At 40.1% G+C, this 18,247-nt stretch overlaps 1 protein-coding gene across 2 annotated transcripts in view; it reads right to left on the bottom strand.

Annotated features, from left to right (window-relative positions):
• ITGA8 (integrin, alpha 8) overlaps nucleotides 1–18,241 on the bottom strand; it is a 221,353-nt gene extending 203,112 nt beyond the window's left edge. For both annotated transcript variants that reach the window (XM_011968109.1, XM_011968110.1), the window contains exons 1-2: nucleotides 18,063–18,241; nucleotides 17,264–17,397 (exon numbers count right to left, since the gene is read on the bottom strand). In XM_011968109.1, the coding sequence (XP_011823499.1) occupies nucleotides 17,264–17,397; nucleotides 18,063–18,187 (259 nt within the window). In that variant the 5' untranslated portion in view covers nucleotides 18,188–18,241. The remainder of the gene's footprint in view (nucleotides 1–17,263; nucleotides 17,398–18,062) is intronic.
• Between the last annotated feature and the right edge of the window lie 6 nt (nucleotides 18,242–18,247).

Here is an 18,247-nt window from a genome sequence, read left to right as displayed (position 1 = left end):
AGGACTGAGGGGATGTGGAATATGGTGCACACGTGGGCTGTAAGCAGATTTTTCTAATCTTCTAGCGTAGTGAAATGAGAGGAATTACACCAAATGAAGAGAGATCACCCTAGGACAGGAAGAGAAGAGTTGCAACTGACACAGGTGTGACCAAACATTTTGGCAGACAGGATAATTTTTGAAAACTATTTATAAAGCCCTCGACCCCCTAGAGAAAACAGTAGGTTTCCCTATAACCCTCAGTCATCACTTTAAGTTTGTCTCCTTGGAAATTTTCTTAAAGCAGTTGCAGGAGCTATCCAGACATTTTTAATCAGGAAAAGGGTAAAATAAATCCTTAACCATTTGTTTATAATTTTTATCATAGTCAGATTTATGCTGTAAAATTTCTAATTGGAACTAAGCATCTGAGAACAGGGAATAGTCATATGTAAAATTCAAAATAAAACAGCTGTGGCCAGAGAACTCCTTGTCTATGAGAAACAAATCCAAGAAAAGGACCTGAATTGATTTTTATATCACAGAAAATTGAACTTCCAAATGCATGGCTCCAAATACTCCAAAACCACTCTGAAAACCCTTTAAACAATATCACACTAATTCACTTTTCCTTATGATGTTTGAGAGATGTGTTATTTTTATTAAATGATTATTTCATTATTTATATCATGTATGCATACTATATAAAAATATGTGCATGCTTACACTCACATTAAATAATTTTCTTGTCTTTACCTCAAAGATCAAATATAAATACACTGCCTTTAGCACTTGAAATTTTTTTTTTTTTTAAGACGGAGTTTCACTCTTATCACCCAGGCTGGCATGCAAATGGCACTATCTTGGCTCACTGCAACCTCCACCTCCCAGGTTCAAGCTATTCTCCTGCCTTAGCCTCCCAAGTAGCTGGGATTACAGGTGCCTGCCACCATGCCCAGCTATTTTTTGTGTTTTTGGTAGAGATGAGGTTTCACCATGTTGGCCAGGCTAGTCTCGAACTCCTGACCTCAGGTGATCCACCCGCCTCGGCCTCCCAAAGTGCTGGGATTATAGGCGTGAGCCACTGCGCCCGGCCCACCTGAAGATCTTGACCCCACAGCCTGAGCTCTGGGTATTGATTGGGCTTCCTTTCCATTTGGTTTAACTTTCTTTCTGTTCCATGTTGAGTCTCATTCCACCGCCTTCTTTCAGACATTTATTTTGTGAAATTCCTTTTTTCCTTGTTTGCCAACTTGTTCAAATCACTCCTTAAAAGGCTGTTTTAAAATATAGGGCTCAAAATTCTTATCTTTTCAAATTGAAATTCTTTGAAATTATTGTTTCAAAATTTTCAAATAGTGCAAAGTAACAAAACTTGTATACGTAATTGTATAAAGTAGCAACTAAAAGGCCATTAGAATCCAACTCCCTGGACCTAGTCACTGTTCAGTTTGGTAAACTCAATCAGAATTTAAGAAGCTTCTAGACTATTCCTTTAGTTCATAGTGAAATAAACTACTCTTTCCTGGAAATCATGAAACTTCCCTTTTAAATTATTTGTTCATATCACTATTTAAATATTCAGTTTCATATATAATCAAATACTATAATAAAGCTAAGTGAGTTAAATGCATGCTTTTAGAGTTTTAATAACTATTTTCATAAATATGGGTTTGTAATAGCAACAGTACAGACTGTATTACAGTCTGCCTATTGTATAGTTTTTCTGATCCGGATGAGAACATAAATTTTGTGCTGTAATTATTTTCATGTCTAGACTGTCTTCCTTAAGAGCAGAGATCACATTTCTAACTTCCTGTCTTGAATAACCCATAGTGCCTAGCCAGTGTTCTTCAGACATTTGCTTGTTAGTAAATACGAATGGCTTTTCCACATCACATACTCTCATTCAGAATGTTTTTCATATATAAATCGACTAAGTAGTATGTATGATTTGGTCAGGAAATACCTATGGATTATACGATGCAAGCAATATTTTGGATACAATGCAAGGGAAATTGGGAATTGAGAAATGAAAGAATTATCTCTTCCAAGGGAAATGATAAGTTATCTGTGCCAGATCAGACTAAAAACAAAAGCAAAACTCCCAAGTATGAAACAACAGTGCGAAACACAGAGCTGGTTACAGTGGATTCTATTGATCGAGACAACTTTGACCTCATCTTCTACAACCCACTTCACTACATCCACACAGGCTGGAACAGGTTTTTTCTCTCATCTGTCCATCCCAGAGACAGACATGCACGCATAGGCATACTCAAACACACACACCACTCTTCAGCTCCAACTTTTCATGTTGTACTCTCTGAAAATCCTCCCCCAACACACAAAAGCCCCCCATTCATTCAAGCATAGGAGTCCTTATTTTGCACATCTGAAGCCTTCTTCACTTTCTGCTGTTACAGCACTTAGGCCCAGATTAGAAGAGCCAGGCACTAGTATCCCATCAAAGTTGAATATTGTGAGATCAGAGGATGTCTGTCTTGTTCATTATTTTTACCTAATATAAATGGTAACACCATTAACGAAGCCAGAATCTTGGAATGCATCCTTGACGATCCCCGACCTTGCACTCCCAAATTTCAATGAGTCATCAATTCTTGTCGATGCTTCCTTTTGTTATCTCCCAAATCCATCCACCTCTTTCCATCCTTGTCGCCACTTTCCTAGTTATGGTCATCATTTTCTTTAGCCTCCACTGCTGCAACAGCTTCCTGACCAGTCTCCCTTCCCCCCGCATTGCCACCTTCAAACCCATTCTCTATCCTGAAGCCAGAGTCGTTTCTCAAATGCACCTGTTTCTTAGGTGCACGCTACTGCACTTGCTAATTTTTTTTGTAGAGATAGGATCTTGCTATGTTGTCCAGAGTTGTTTCTTTCCAGAGTTGTTTCTAAAATCTCAACCTTTCTCAAAGAAACCCTTCCCATGCCAATATCATCTTTGCTACTCTCAACCACAGTGGTTTACTTTCGACTTTCTTCATACTTGAATCTTTCATACTTTTTTTCACCTCTATGTTTTTTTCACACTTGGAATAATTACCTAGGATCACATATCGTAGTCATGTGCAGCCAGGGAAATGAGTACTCTCAGTATGGCTTCAGTGTCAACTCCTGATGGCCAGGAACACAGCATGCTTCTATTTAGTACCCAATCATTTATTTGCTTCAAGAAGTAATGAAAACCTCTCAGCATGGGCATCTCAGGAAGGCGACTCACTGACACAAATTTCTTCAAGATGACCTCAAAGGAGTACTTTTAAATACAGGATATGATTGGGTTTCACGATGAAGGCTGTATAAATTTGCCTCCCAATAACACTTGAAAATGTATTTACACTACCTCCTGTTACATGGTCTTATATTTCTGAGAATCTCATGTCTGCTGCCAAAAGATATAGTAAAGGGTTCCAACCATTCACCTAACAGAACAGTTCGTATTATGTTTTGTTGTTGTTGCTGTTTGTTTGTTTTTTTAAAGTCATCATTCCCAATGTTACACAAAATAGGCACTGCAGAATTCAAACCTTCTGTTTCTGTGATTTATCCTTAGAGAAGATTAACACTCAAGAGGAGATTATTCTGTGGGAGATCTTCTTAAATCCTACCCCAAACAGCCGTGCTATAGGCTGAGCAGAGGCAAAATGTTACTTATCCAACTTACTGCCTGGTAATCCCTATTATTTCATGACTCCACTTACTCTGCCATCCTGTCACTACTCTTTGAATTTCCTTTTTCTCCCAACCTTCTCTTTGACCTCCTCAATGTCAGATGGTGACCTTGCTTCTCATTTCAATGAGAAAATGTAAGCAATGAAAAAAGATCATTTTCTTCCTCCTGCCATCCAATCCAGCAGCCCATTCTCGGTTCTTTCGTGGCTCTGCCTGCCCTCCTTCCACTGCAGATGAACTGCATTTCTGCTGCTCTAAGGCCAATCCTTCCATTTGTATAAGAGTCCCCTCTATTCCCTTCCACTCAGAAATTTGTTCCTAACTATGCTCTCTCTCTCTCTTACAGTCATCTGAACCTATTAGACTACGATCAAGCTATAATACCTTTTTAATGATTAAATTTCTCTGGTCCTATTTATAGCCAAACTTTAAAAATGGCTACACGCACTTACTCTGTTCCATTGGCCATCTCCCATTCTCTCTTGACACACTCCACTGCAACTGGATTTTTCAGTCATCAGTAACCTTCAATTGTCAAATCATATGTTCCAAGTTTCCACCCTCATTTCACGTCACCTCACAAGACTTTCTTTACTGGCTTCATGGCTTTCTTTTACCTAACTGGTGGCTCCTTCCTTGTGTTTTATTCACATCCTCCTCAGATCCCCAGTATTTCTGTAAATGTCGTGGTGCCCCAGGGCTCAATCTCAAGCTCGTTCTCATCTCTTTGCTGCTCTTGTCTCTTGGCCTCTCTTTGCCTCCCTCCTCTTCTCTTCATCCACACTCACTCCCTAAGTCATGGCCTTAAATATTACCTTTGTATTCAGACATCTTGCCTGAGCTCTGGGTTTATTTATCCAAGTGCCCGTTTGACATCTGCTGGGAGGTCTAATAAGCATCTTAAATTTCACATATCTGGACTCAACCCTGGGTATTTCATCTAAGACATGCTCTTTACCCACTGTTCTCTAAGTCCTATTTGTTCAGTTACTTAGGCCAAAATTTCCTCTTTATTTTGCACTCTTCATCTGATGCATAATGATAAGCTACTAACTGCATTTTCAAATAAATCCCCAAACCAACCATTCCTCAGCTCTCACTGCCACCACTCAATCTCAGCCATACTTACGTTTCACTGGAAAGGGAACGGTCTTCTACCTAGTCTCCTTGCTTGCTTGCTTCTGCTCTTCCTTGTCTGTAGTCTATTTTTTCAACAAAGCTAAGCTGATCCTTCTTTTTCCCTCCTGTCACTCACTCTGTCAGGCTGGAGTTCAGTAACACAATTATAGCTCACTGCAGCCTCTAACTCCAGGGCTCAAGTGGTCCTCCCACATCAGCCTCCCTAGTAGTTGGACTACAGGTGCCCACTACTGCCCCTGCTAATTTTTTTTACATTTTTTGTAGAGATATGATCTTGCTACACTGCCCAGACTGGTCTCAAAGTCTTGGTGTCAAGTGATCCTCCTGCCTTTGTCTCCCAAAGTGCTGGGATTACAAATGTGAGCCACCATGGCTAACCAAAACTGATCTTTAAAAAACCATAATTCAAATTATGTTACTTCCTTACTCAAAACCCACCATTGGCTGCCCACCACTCTTAGAATGAAATCCCAAATCCTGACCTTGGCCATGAAGATACTATACCATCTTGCTTATACCTGGCCTTCTGGCCTAATTTTCTATCACTCTTGCCCTGACTTGCTTTTCTCTAGTTCAGCAACCTTTCTCCATTTCCCAAGCACATCCACATCTCCACACTCCAACACTGACACTCCTACAACCTAGAACATGTCTCCCTTGGATGCCACTTGGCTCCCTTCCTCACTCAAGTTAGGCCCTTGCGCAGATATCACCTCCTCAGTGAAAGTTCTTGTGACCACCTGTGGTACACAAAATAATACCGCCCAAGAGGGCTACATCTGAATCCCCAAAACTGACAATATTAGGCTACATGGCAAAGAGGGACTGAGATTGCAAATGAAATTAAGGTTGCTAATCAGCTGACCTCAAAATGGTAGATTATCTTGGATCATACATGTGGATCTGATGTAATGATACGGATACTATCAGGTAGAAGAAGGGGCCAAAAAAGGAGATCCAGAGATACGGCAGTGGAAGAAGATGTTGCTACTTTTGAAAATGGAAAGGAGCCCTGAGCCAAGGAATGTGGGTCACCTGTAGGAGCTGGAAAAGGCAAGGAAATAAATAGGTTCTCCCAAGAGCTTCCAGAAGGAATGCAGCTCTGCCAACACCTTGATGCTAGCCCAGGGAGACCCATTTTAGGCTTTGACTTCCAGAACTATAGGATAATCAAGGCTAGGTGCAATGGCTCACACCTGTAATCCTAGCACTTTGGGAGGCCAAGGTTGGTGGATCACCTGAGGTCAGGAGTTCAAGAGCAGCCTGGTCAACATGGTGAAATCTCGTCTCTACTGAAAATACAAAAATTATCCATGCTTGGTGGTGGGTGCCTATAATCCCAGCTACTTGGGAGGCTGAGGCAGGAGAATTACTTGAACCTGGGAGATGGAGGTTGCAGTGAGCCTAGATCATGCCACTGCACTCTGGCCTGGGTGACAAAGTAAGATTCCTTCTTTAAAAAAAAAAAAAAGAAAGAAAGAAAGAAAGAAAAAAGATAATCAATTTGTGTTGTTTAAAGCGACTAAGCATGTGGTCATTTGTTATAGTAGCAATGGAAAGCGAATGGCCTGCCCAAGCTAAAATAAATGCGCGCGTGTGCGTGCACACACACACACACCATTCTCTGTCCTCTTGACCTTTGCTTTCTTTTCCTCCACTTGTCACTGGCTGTTACTATGAACCCTGTCCAAAGGGGCAAGACCTTAGGCTTTGTTCGTGGACATACTCCCACATCAAGAACAGCATCTGCCTGTGCAGTGTTGCAAACAGTAGCCCCTGAAACTTAATTTTACTGTTTGCTAACACTAAGCTTGATTTTCAACTCTCTTTTTCCCCCTTAGATGACATTTAATAAGTGAAAGTGTGTTAAAGTGTGTTATGATTTAATAATATGTCACCTGAGGAACCACAGTGAAAGGAAGAAGGTCATCCAGTCTTCCCAGGTAATCTTGGTGGTAAAGAATGGATAATCTATCACAGGAGTAGAGAAACAAAAAGAAAAGAGAAAAAAAATATCCAGTGGAGACCAGGTGGAACAGGTTGGGGACTGAGTGTTGGTATAAAAGTCTCACTCATATCTTTGAATCTGTTCACAAAAACATCCTCTCCTTGCCATGTGTCTGTTAATAGGTGAAGGGGTTGAGACTGTCTCCCCTGAATAACTGTGTATTCGAACTATCTGAGTGTCCTAAAAACATGTCCTGCGAAATAAAATTAAAAAAAAAACAAAAACAGTTTTAATCACGTTTCCCAAAGACAATCTGTTTGTGTTCATTTGCTTTCTCAGGCTCTTTTAAAGATGGTAGATATAATTTTGATAGGTGCAGATAAGTAAAGTTTTCCATAGTTAAACAGATTGGCCCAACAAACCTCCTAGGCATGGTTTGGCCTACAAAATATGTCAAATAATAAATGTCAATTCCAGGTGGAAGCTGTAACAGACAGTGTGCAATTGGACACACCCCTTTTCCAATTAGGGGGATCTCAGACACCCGTGCCAATAAGGAATCTCCATGAAGCCGGGTCCCTGTGTGGCTTGAACTGGCCAAGCCTCACTATCAAATCACACTGAACATACAGTGTGAGCAAGATATAAACCTTAGATGCTTTAAACCAAAGATACAGGGTCATTTGTTTCTACAGCCATTTGGGTCTGCTTTGGCCTCATAAATGTGAGGAGAACTAATGAATGTCACAAAGGTCCCATCCTATGAATCCAATAGGTTGCTTTCGTTTGTGAATTCTTAGTGCATTTTCTAAGAGAATATGCATTGTAAGTGTCATAGAAAGGGAGCAAATGCAGTCATTTGCAAACTCATTTGACATAAAACTTTTTTTGTTCATTTTTGCGCAAAAGAATAATGTGCAAGAGATTTTCAGAAACTCTGCTCCAGCTTTCATTCTGTCAGTTCCCCTCCTTGAAACGTCTCACTTTTCTCTGCTCGGCCGAGATTGTAAGCAAGTGTGTTGACATACTCTTTACTTGGTAAACAGACACACCTTTACAGAACATTTACAAACCTTACTTGGGACTGAGTAGAATGGTGCACCCCGGAAGACATGCTCTAGACACATACATAATGTTTTAAAGAAAAGAAAAATCTCATTATTGTACATAACAGAGCAAGAACTAAACACCAATTCATGCTATGATTTTTGATACTACTTCATGAGTTTATCTGGATGTCTTGACTCTATCCAATGCCTTCCATATTTTAAGGTCTATGGGATTATCTGGACCTATGGTCACTCTTGATTTCTTTCCTATGGGCTCTTATAACAAGTTTTGTGAACTGATTGCAGTCTAAATAAATTGTGAATTAACTTCTGGCAAGATCGTCTTACTCAGACACACTCAAAACTATTCTACACACAAACAGCTCTTGAAACTGCCGTGTCAGAGCAAGTCTGTATCTCTGTCTTTAAAGATAATCTAGAATGAAAACAGGTGAGACTTGTACTGCATCTTCTTATTTTTACACATATTGTTACTGAAAATACCCTTGGTCTTTAGTATTTTAGAACCTAGGTACCTTATATAAATGAATGCTTTTCTAAACCAGTCAAGCATCTGCTCCCAAGACAAGAGAGGGAACAACTAAGATTGCCATCTTCCAATCCAGAGCTTTGATTCTGATCTTTTATTGTTAATCTTTACAGCACTTTAGTGAACTCACTCATTTCATCTACATTTTTTTGTGTTTAATTTTTTCATTATTTTTCCTGATCATAAATAAATACTTGTTCATGGTTTGACAACAAGAAAAAAAAAATGTATGAGAAAAAAAAGTCTTAATCACATTTCCCAAAGACAGTTTCTCATTACAATTTCCTTCTTATACTCTTCAAGAAGTTGTAAACACCATTTTGAATTTTATGTTTTTTATTTACCATTGAAACAAAAGCATCTTCTCATATTAATCTTCTTTGTAGACTTCATTTTTAATGGTTATATAATATTTAATTGTGTGCTTTTATGCCCTAATTTGATTAACTATCCATATATAGGTTATTCAAAAACATTATTTACTTAGGGTTGTACCCCTTTTCTTTCTTTTTAAAAAAGGATTTGTAGCTACTTTAGAATTAATTTCCGAAAATGTATCCTGGTGGGAACTGTAGGAGGAGAGAAGCCAGAAGCATCAGGAAATCATTCTGGAAGATCAGATGTCCTGGGTGGCTAAGAAGGCAGGAGGACACGGTGCAGGGTGTGTGACAACACGTGTGTATGCAAGAGTTGTTCGCGGCACTCTAGAGAGACAAGCTGTGCTGTACTGTGTGGCACTGTGATAAAGAGATCAGTTGCATCATCAGTGAGGCAAGAGGGGGCAGGCATAGGCTGGAGACATCTGGGGAAATCACAGTCTCTGATAACTGAGACAATTGGAATAGAACTATAACATGGCCACAGGAGATTTACTTCCACTGCTATACCTGGGGTGAGATGCTGCGTATAGTGTCTGTCTCTTATACCCATCTAGATGTGTATAAGAGACAGGCAGTGGTGTGTGCCCTTCTGTCTGGTGTCAGTATGTCCTGGAAATCAGGGCAGGCTGATACAGGGTTTTTTGCAATATCATATTCAAATCTGTGTTCATATGTCAAATATCAGAGCCAAAGAAGAAAACTGACCAAATGTTTCTAAGTAAATACCCTGCAGTGCCATTATACTAATTTTGATAACTATGATCAGGTATTTAAAGTGAGCTCTCTTCAGTGACTACTAGAGAGGAAGTTTTGTGCCTGAATTTCATCAGGATATAGGAATGATACAAGTCATTGCATAGATATTCTTATGCAATGTGTTTGCATTCGCACTCTTCTTATCAAACACATTCAGAACATATGATCCTTTATTTAAAGAATGTTAAAGAAGTTCCTAAATGATGATCTGACTAACCATTCAGCCTTACTTAGGAGCAGTGACCTATGCTTCTCAGGGATATGTGACTTTACACTCCCAGGTATTGTTCTATCAAATCCTCCCATAGCCTAAAAGCCTATTGCCCACGGGCTCAGAGCAACAGCCACAAAATCACATTGAATCATCGTATCAGATATGTAACTCTCTTGCATTCTCCGTAAAGGATTTTTCTCTTCACCTTTTGTTTGTATTTATTTATACATTTATTTTATTTACATATTGTATTAATATAGATTTTAAAAATATATTTATAAAATCCACTTTTGGTGATCTACAGCATCATGGGTTTTGACAAATACAGGCAGTCATGTATCCACCACCACAATCAAGATACAGAAAGTTCCATCAACCCTCCACCCAAAAAATTCCCTTCTATTACACCTTTGGAGTCAACTCATCTCTTCCACTCCCAATGCCTGGAAATCACTTCTATAAACACTTATTTTCATAATCTATACCTTAATTTTACCAAAGAAAGAAAGAAAGAAAGAAAGAAAGAAAGAGTAAAGAATCACTTTCTTCAGTATTTATTAGTCTAGGAAAGTTTCTCAATTTGCAGAACTGCGGGCGGATACACTAAACACCACAGACCTAAACTCTGGCCTTTCAGCAGGGTTGAGGTGGAGCTCCACTCCTTCCAGACCATCTAATGACATTCATCTAAGAGCTGCCCACCTTAATTCTACAGCAGTCCGTAGCTGATGTATTAAATGTATTTGGTTTTAAGTATAAATCACTTAGTCACAATTAGTTGGCATATCTTAAATCTCCTTATCATGTAACCTAGAATTGAAACTACTTTAATCTATTATAGGATTTCATTATGGAGGAACACCTTGCTTTATGCAATAAATATGTTATTTGTAAACATGTATTTAAGCCGAATTTTGAAAAATAAAAATTATTTTAAAATGCTTTGAACATGCTTGCTGATTAAAGGATGAATGAGTGTTTTTTGAATAAAACCAATAATTAGTCTTTCAACTATCTTCCTCAAAAATCAATGTTCAATGGCCCGGCATGGAGACTCATGCCTGTAATCCCAGCACGTTGGGAGGCCAAGGCAGGTGGATCACTTGAGGTCAGGAGTTCAAGACCAGCCTGGCCAACATGGTGAAACCCTGTCTCTACTAAAAAACAAAACAAAACAAAACAAAAAAGTCACACAATTAGCTGGACATGGCGGTAGGCACCTTTAATCCCAGCTACTTGGGAAGCTGAGGCAGGAGAATCATTTTAACCTGGGAGGTGGAGGTTGCAGTGAGCCGAGACTGTGCCACTGTACTCTAGCCTGGGTGACAGAACCAGACTCCATCTAAAAAAAAAAAAAAAAAAAAAAAAAAAAAAAAAATCCGTGTTCATGTACTGGCATGGAATCCATCAGGGCACCCCTGAGCTGAGCTTTTTCATAAAGTTGGTAACTCTCTCCATCAATGCAATTCCCAGATACAAGACTTGTTATACACTAACAGGTAAAGTGTGATTGTGCACATCTCAACCTGTCAGCTTAAATGTGAAAGTGTATTTTTCCTTTCAGAATAATTTCAAGACTATTTCAAGATAATTTCAAGCCATTTCTCCCAGCATGCTGCAGAGGCTACACAGAATATTCCTGCCAAGAACCTGGAAGCCTGTTCCCTCACACAGACTTCCAGTTTCTTGAAAGAATTTTGCAGATTTAACAACGGGCGCCTAATGCTCATACTGCTCAACTAGCCATACAGCAGATCTGTTTCCCATTTCTAGTTGGAGTTTCAAGGACTTCCTTTTTCTAATTGCTTCCTCAGTTGCTATGGGCTGTAGGGACTGCTGCCTCCTCCCGTCTCATACCAAGGTTCAGTTGTGTTCTGTTGCATGAAGTCTGAACTAACAGAGAGAAATGTAGGGATAATGGTTGCCTTTGTCATGCCAACATATCCAGGCATAGTAGCCATCATGAATTGCTTCTAGAATCATAAGTAAGACATCCAGCTTATAAACCACCTTTGATGACTCAGTTGGATCAGCACTTAGCAGAGGAAGATTTCTGCAAATATTGTGCTGTGAGTGCGTGTGCACACACTGCTTCTTTTTTTCTGAGTAGCAACACTTACTTTCATTGTTAAGTCTTGAAAAGAGCAGGTTATCTTTGGGTTTCCCTCTTTCCCCACCTTTGTAACCTTCCAATTGAACTTACTCGAGCACAGGCTTCTCCTGTCCCTGAGTCCTGTCCTATTTATGTTATTTCCTGTGTCATTTACTTGGGTAGCTTTAACTTACATTTTTCTTTTCTTTGTTCCTGAACAAAAACTGATTTCTTTCTGGGGAAGCTAGAAAGGCAAGACTTATGCAGCCAATATGTTTCCCAACCCTCACATGAGTAAAAGAGCACACCCAGCACTATCAAAAAACAACCCTATGTCAGTTGCAGAACCAGATGCTTTAAGCTGCTTCTCATTGTGGGATCACTCAACACAAAATGAAACAGACCCCCCAAAACAAAGGCTTCCGGTCTCCCGCAATTCCAACAAAAACCTTGTCATTCCAGAGCTTTGAAATATCCTAACCAAACTGTCTTCCATTTTAAGTTTTCTTTTCTTTTTTTAACACAGGGATACTAAGTTGAAACCAGGCAAATTCTGCTAGTTTTTCTCAGATGATTTCCAAATCTCAATGGCACCTCCTACCTCTTCCTGTCTGCTTTTTATGTGGGCTCCTCATTGTGACTGGTTCCCAGCTGTATTGCTTCTCTATCATTATTAGTACTTTGATGATTATCATCATTAATTAGCACGCATCACCTTTTTCCTCAAACATTTTACTTGAGCATTTAAAACAATCAAATACTTGTATGCTATAGTTTGGAACTATGTTGCAACTTGCCCTTCAAACAATCAAATACTTGCCTGCTATACTTTGAAACTATGTTGCAATTTGCTCTTCATTATTCCAAAGGTGAGAGTCCGTTTCATTGTCTCATTCATTCTCCCTTTTAGCAGAAGGGTTACAACCTAACATTCTTTAACCCATGCATTGGTTTGGAAAATGTAGGAAAAAGAAGAAAGGGAACCTTGGAGTAGACGCAGAAGCCGGAGGCGTGAATTAGGCAGATGTGATATTTTAAGCTGTTTAAGTCATGGCACATAGTTTAAAGAGTTTCTGAGACAAAAGTGAAAGAAATCAATTTGGTGATAGGAGGAATTTTCTTCTATTGAAGTAAACAGGGAAAGACAGAAGGGAGACAAGAGAAGTGCTTTTTTTTTTTTTGGAACCCCTTGATTTTGTACAGAGCAGGAAAATTATCAACTCTTTTCACCTCCCCCACCAGCATATGCTTCTGGTATTCATTCATTAGACATTCTGGACTAGTGCAAGCTTCCTCTGTTTTTGTATTTATCATGAGAAATGTTAAAAAAAATCAAGTTATATGATAAGGTAAAAATAAAATAAATAATGATTATTTCATGAAAAAAACCTGAAAGGCAGTTTTTAGAAAATGACCATTGACCTTAAATAAATGGAGGAACAGGATCCTAACTGGACTCTGGGACTCAATTATAGGGCTGCCTCCCTCAAAGTCTAAGCTGAGAGAATTTACTTGGTTACCGGCGCAGAACACCCAATTGTAGACACCCCAGGAACCTGAACAAGTTGAAACCACTTCATTGAAAGGTCAAATTTACTTAGGATGTCTTGAATTCAGATGTTGTTGTAAAAGTAGGGTAAAAGACCAGGAAAGTCACCAATGACTTGACAGATGAATATTTGCAATATACGTATTTATGCCTGACACATCACACTCCATTATGCAGAAGCCAATTTGGGGCCACTATTTAGTTAAGCAGAGAAATTGTCTCCCTTTTTTGTGGGGGAGAACAATACATTACTGGCACTGGGCAGAGAGTAACTCAGGAGGCAGCTTATCAGAGACCGTGAAAGGGGCATTCTGTGGGAGTCTGAGCAAACCAGGCGCAAATGCGACCCACCATTCCCACCAAGACAAACCCTGCTTCTACAATGCTTCTGCCAAAACTGTTTATCCTTTTCACCCCTTCTCTGGAGAATCATTTAAAATGGAATTGTAAAGCCACTGTTGGAGTAGAGGAATGGAGGAGAGGGAGGGAAAGTGAATATAGCCTTCCAGAGCTCCTTGGGGGCTTAGTCATAATCCTGAACTTGCAGTCTATCAGGGTCAATCCTCTCCCCATTTCTGGAAGGAAGGCAGGTTGAAGAAGAAGGCTGTGAACTGGGCAGACCTCTATTCCAGTCCTGCCTCTACCACTTACCACTCTACGGTCTTGGGTATACCTTTGATGTCAGTTTCCTTACTTACAGAATGAGTTTTACATAGTAGTTTTGATTTGTTTTATGTAGTAGAAACAATGTGTGTATAGTGTCTGGTACATAATAGCAATGTATAAATGGGATGCCTCTGGCAACGCCGACTTCAGGACCCAGAACCAGTGATGTCTGTTTCCACCTTTCATCTTTGGCTTTAACATTCCACTTTGTCCACAAAGCTGATGTTCAGATTGGAAATAGCTACTCTGGCTTCTGCTGTGCCTTCTTCACTTGCACAGCTTTGCGTCAAGTAGCCGCCACTGCCAGTTCCACTGTCTAAGGGTATAAGGATAAAGCAATTGGCACAGATGAAGTGTAGAGAGTGAGCAACCACTTGGTAGCAAACACCTGAGCTTTGGCAGTGGCTTCCTTCCCCACACCCGTTTTCAGGCCATTCCCACTGGCAGTCAAGGTTTCTGGGCCCACAGTACCCCCTGATGGCTGACGTGGGGAACTTTCTTTTCCCAACAATTCCTTTCTCCTCTCCTAGTGGAACCTCCCTGTCTTTCACAGGTCACAGCGTTGTTCATTCTGTCATGGACCATTCATTTCTCACAAACTTGTGTAGCCTTTCCTGCCTTGCTTTTTAAATTTCCTGTTCAATTATTTCAGGAACATCTATTTTTCTCCCTCCTTCTTTCCCTCACTTTGTTCCATTTATGAATTCTGAAATTATTATGATTGTCATTGATAAGTATAATAGTAAGATTAGTGCATTCATCTATTTTTCAAGTAAACCACTATATATTTGGAAGTACAATAAAACATACTGTGGAATGAGCAGCATCAATCTCTAAAGCCCTTTGAGATATCCAGACATTTTCCTAACCTACACAAAAGAGGACATTGTCTTTCTCCAAGTAACACTGATCTTTTCTGGACATTATTTTTCTATTGAATTGCCAAATTGTTCTAGTTTGTCCCCTACTGATTTACTGCAAATATAATTCAGCTACAATTAGGGTTAAGTGCATTCCTGTGGGCTATTCTGGAAACCAAAGCACATCTTTCAGCATTAGTTCTCTATGGGAAAGTGAATTCAAGGCTTCAAGCAATTGCTTTAGAATGAACTTGGAAAATATTACCTATTGTATTTTTTTTTTTTTTTTTTGAGATGGAGTTTCACTCTTGTTGCCCAGGCTGGAGTGCAACGGCACTATCTTGACTAACTGCAACCTCTCCCTCCTGGGTTCAAGTGATTCTCCTGCCTCAGCTTCCCAAGTAGCTGGGATTACAGGCAACCACCCCTACACCCGGCTGATTTTGTATTTTTAGTAGAGATGGGGTTTCACCACGTTGGTCAGGCTAGTCTTGAACGCCTGACCTCAAGTGATCCACCTGCCTCGGCCTCCCAAATTGCTGTAATTACAGGCATGAGCCACCTTGCCTGGCCTACTTCTTGTAATTTAATATTGAAAATTTTCAGTTAGGAGTGGTCAATTTTTTTTAAAATTCATAGTTGACATCTGGATTCTCTGGTTTTTCATCTATTGGCCTATGACATCTATTGGGATGAATACTTACAAAGTAAGTCAGGTGTCACTTATCTAGGCAGACACTGATTCTTCCTTTATTAAAAGAAAAATATACTAATCAGATCCTGATTTGATATGTTATGAGACTATACAAGAAGATTATTAAATTTTTTTCTGCGACCATAAATTGCTTCTTGGGGAAAACACATCAACCATGTCTCAAAATATAAATACTTTCCTTAATGTAAATTCAAATAATGTCAATGATGTCTTTATTTGGCCTGAGCTTAAAATACTTTTAAAAATACAAATGATTTGGGTATGAATTATTAAAATGGCATTAATTTTATGTTTAAATGTTTAATTCTTCTGATTTAGAAAGCTTATTCTTAAACTAGAGAGCAGTAGCTAAAAAGCATCTCAAGTCTTGATAAAATAACTAATTAAAAGATTTCTGTCACAAATTAATATCAAAAGGTTTAATCTTCCTGGTGGCTAATACTCAAATTTAAAAGTAAAAGCTTATAAAAACTGGTATAAAATAACAGAATTATTTAATAAAATGATAAGCTATTGTGACCATACAGAGACAGGTATGATAAAAATATAATTTTCCAATGCTTTTATAAAATACTTTCCTAATTTGGTCATAATTCAAGGTAATGCTTACATAGTATGTTTTGCTTTGAAATATTTTCATATTTATGGGACTGAAATTGTTTTCTCCTTTAACAAAAAAGATACAAATTAGTTATAGTAACAGGTAAATATCAGCCAGCCAATTTCATCGAAATTCTGTGAAAATATTCTGCATAAATTCTATGTACACACTAATCAAACAATTAAAAATCAAAGAGATCAAGTATGATGTCATAAAATAGTTGTGTGATGCAAAAGGTATTTTAAATGATTATTTATCAAGGACCATTATTCAAGCTGACATATTCGCGTTTTTCTGGAAAGAGATATTTACTTTCTGATAATATATACCTTTTGAATTCATAAAGTTTTGGTGGTAAAAATTAAAGCATTCGGTGTTAATGTTTTTGAAAGCATTGCATTTAAATTATTTTCTCAGGCTCTAAAGAGAAAACACCAGAGAAAACATAACCAGACTGAATTGTTTAAAATGTATTTTCCCTTTAATTAAATAAGAAACATCTGTCTAGGGATTTTGGAAATGAATGTAATCCATCCACACTCTGCCTGCACTAGTTTGCATCCAATGTCTAATATTTTGAAAGAAAATTCTTTCTTTCTGTAAAGAATTAAACAGCAACACGGAGAGATGTCTGGGTCTGGGGCAGCTAAGTCCTGCCTCCGGAGCTTGGACACTGGAAACGCTAAAGAGCTCTCTTTTTCCACATCTGTCCTTGAAAAGCAACCAAATTCTCTCCACAGTCAAAGTTAGGACGTAGCTTTTGTATTTCTCCAAAACATCCACTCGCCCTGCAAATGCTCATTCCAGAACGGTAAAGAAACAGGAGTTGCCAGGATGCATCCAAACACTCAGGGTCAAAATAGTGTCCTTTCTCTAGGGTTCACTAAACATCTTCCTTCATCTAACTCAGAGTTGAAAAAACTGATTTCTCTAGAGACCCACACAGCCACAACACGGACACATCAGACAAGCTAAATGAGCATGGCACCAAGACAGCGGGAACTCTTCTCTGGGATGACCCTGGTTCTCCCAAACCCAGGCCTGCAGCTTAGAAGGACAAATGTCACTTACTAGTGGTGTCAAATGGTATCTGCCTGCACTGCGCAGACCCCTCCGCGGGCCAAGGACAGTAATAGACGGCTCCCCCTTCCACGATGTCGGGCTGGCTGGTGTTGGCTTTGGGTGCCCCCACCAAGACACTCGCTCTGCGATAGAGTTGAAGAAAGTCACTCTTTAGGCGCCACAAAAGCGTGCGCATGCAATACAGTCTCTGTAGCCTCCTGCCCGGAGACACTGGGGCAGGTGTGGAGGACAGGAACGTATTTATGATGAGGACCCACTGTCAAACTTGATTTCCTCTTGGAAACCTATGGGGGTCCTCAGCTTGGTTTGCAAGAGTGCAAACGGTCCTGCTTCTCTAGGTGGAGCTCTGTGGCTACAGTGAGATGAGAGAAGGGGGTGGGGTGGGAGGAAGCCTAAGACAGAGCCCAGCTGCTGGTAGCCGACAGCTCTTGCGCCCAGACGCAATGGTTACAGGCTCTGCATAAACAGACCGCACTGTGGTCGTGGTTTTAATTGGCTTTGGTCTTCTGGGTCCCGTTCTCTCCTTTGTGGGATGCGTGCGTCTTGGTACCCGGAACACCCAGGACTTGCGTGTTCTATGCAAGTGGCATATCTCTAGCTCAAAGTTCACAAGGCACATCTAGCAGGGCAGGGGAGAGAAGGGGCTGGTGGCGGGGAGAGAGACGAGACCCCGGGCGGGCGGCAGGACAGGGATCCCAGGCTGCGGGGACTGCGCGGCAGAGCTGCTGGGACCGGACCCCGGAGAGCGTTCGCCCCAGCGCGCACCTCTCCGGGTCGGGAGACTTACGTGCGGGCGTCGGGTATGTGGAAGTCCACAGCGTAACCGAAGTAGCTGCCCTCGGGACCGCTGTACACCGTGAGCTTTTCCACGTCCAGGTTGAACGCCTGCGAGGCAGGAGACCACATCATCATCCCCAGCGCGGCCGCAGCGCAGCAGAGAGGCGCGATCAGCGGCGTCCGGCTTCCCCAGGG

The sequence above is a fragment of the Mandrillus leucophaeus genome, unplaced genomic scaffold (assembly GCF_000951045.1).
Source record: "Mandrillus leucophaeus isolate KB7577 unplaced genomic scaffold, Mleu.le_1.0 Scaffold83, whole genome shotgun sequence".
Lineage (NCBI taxonomy): Eukaryota > Metazoa > Chordata > Mammalia > Primates > Cercopithecidae > Mandrillus > Mandrillus leucophaeus.
This window is presented reverse-complemented; position numbering and strand designations above follow the sequence as displayed.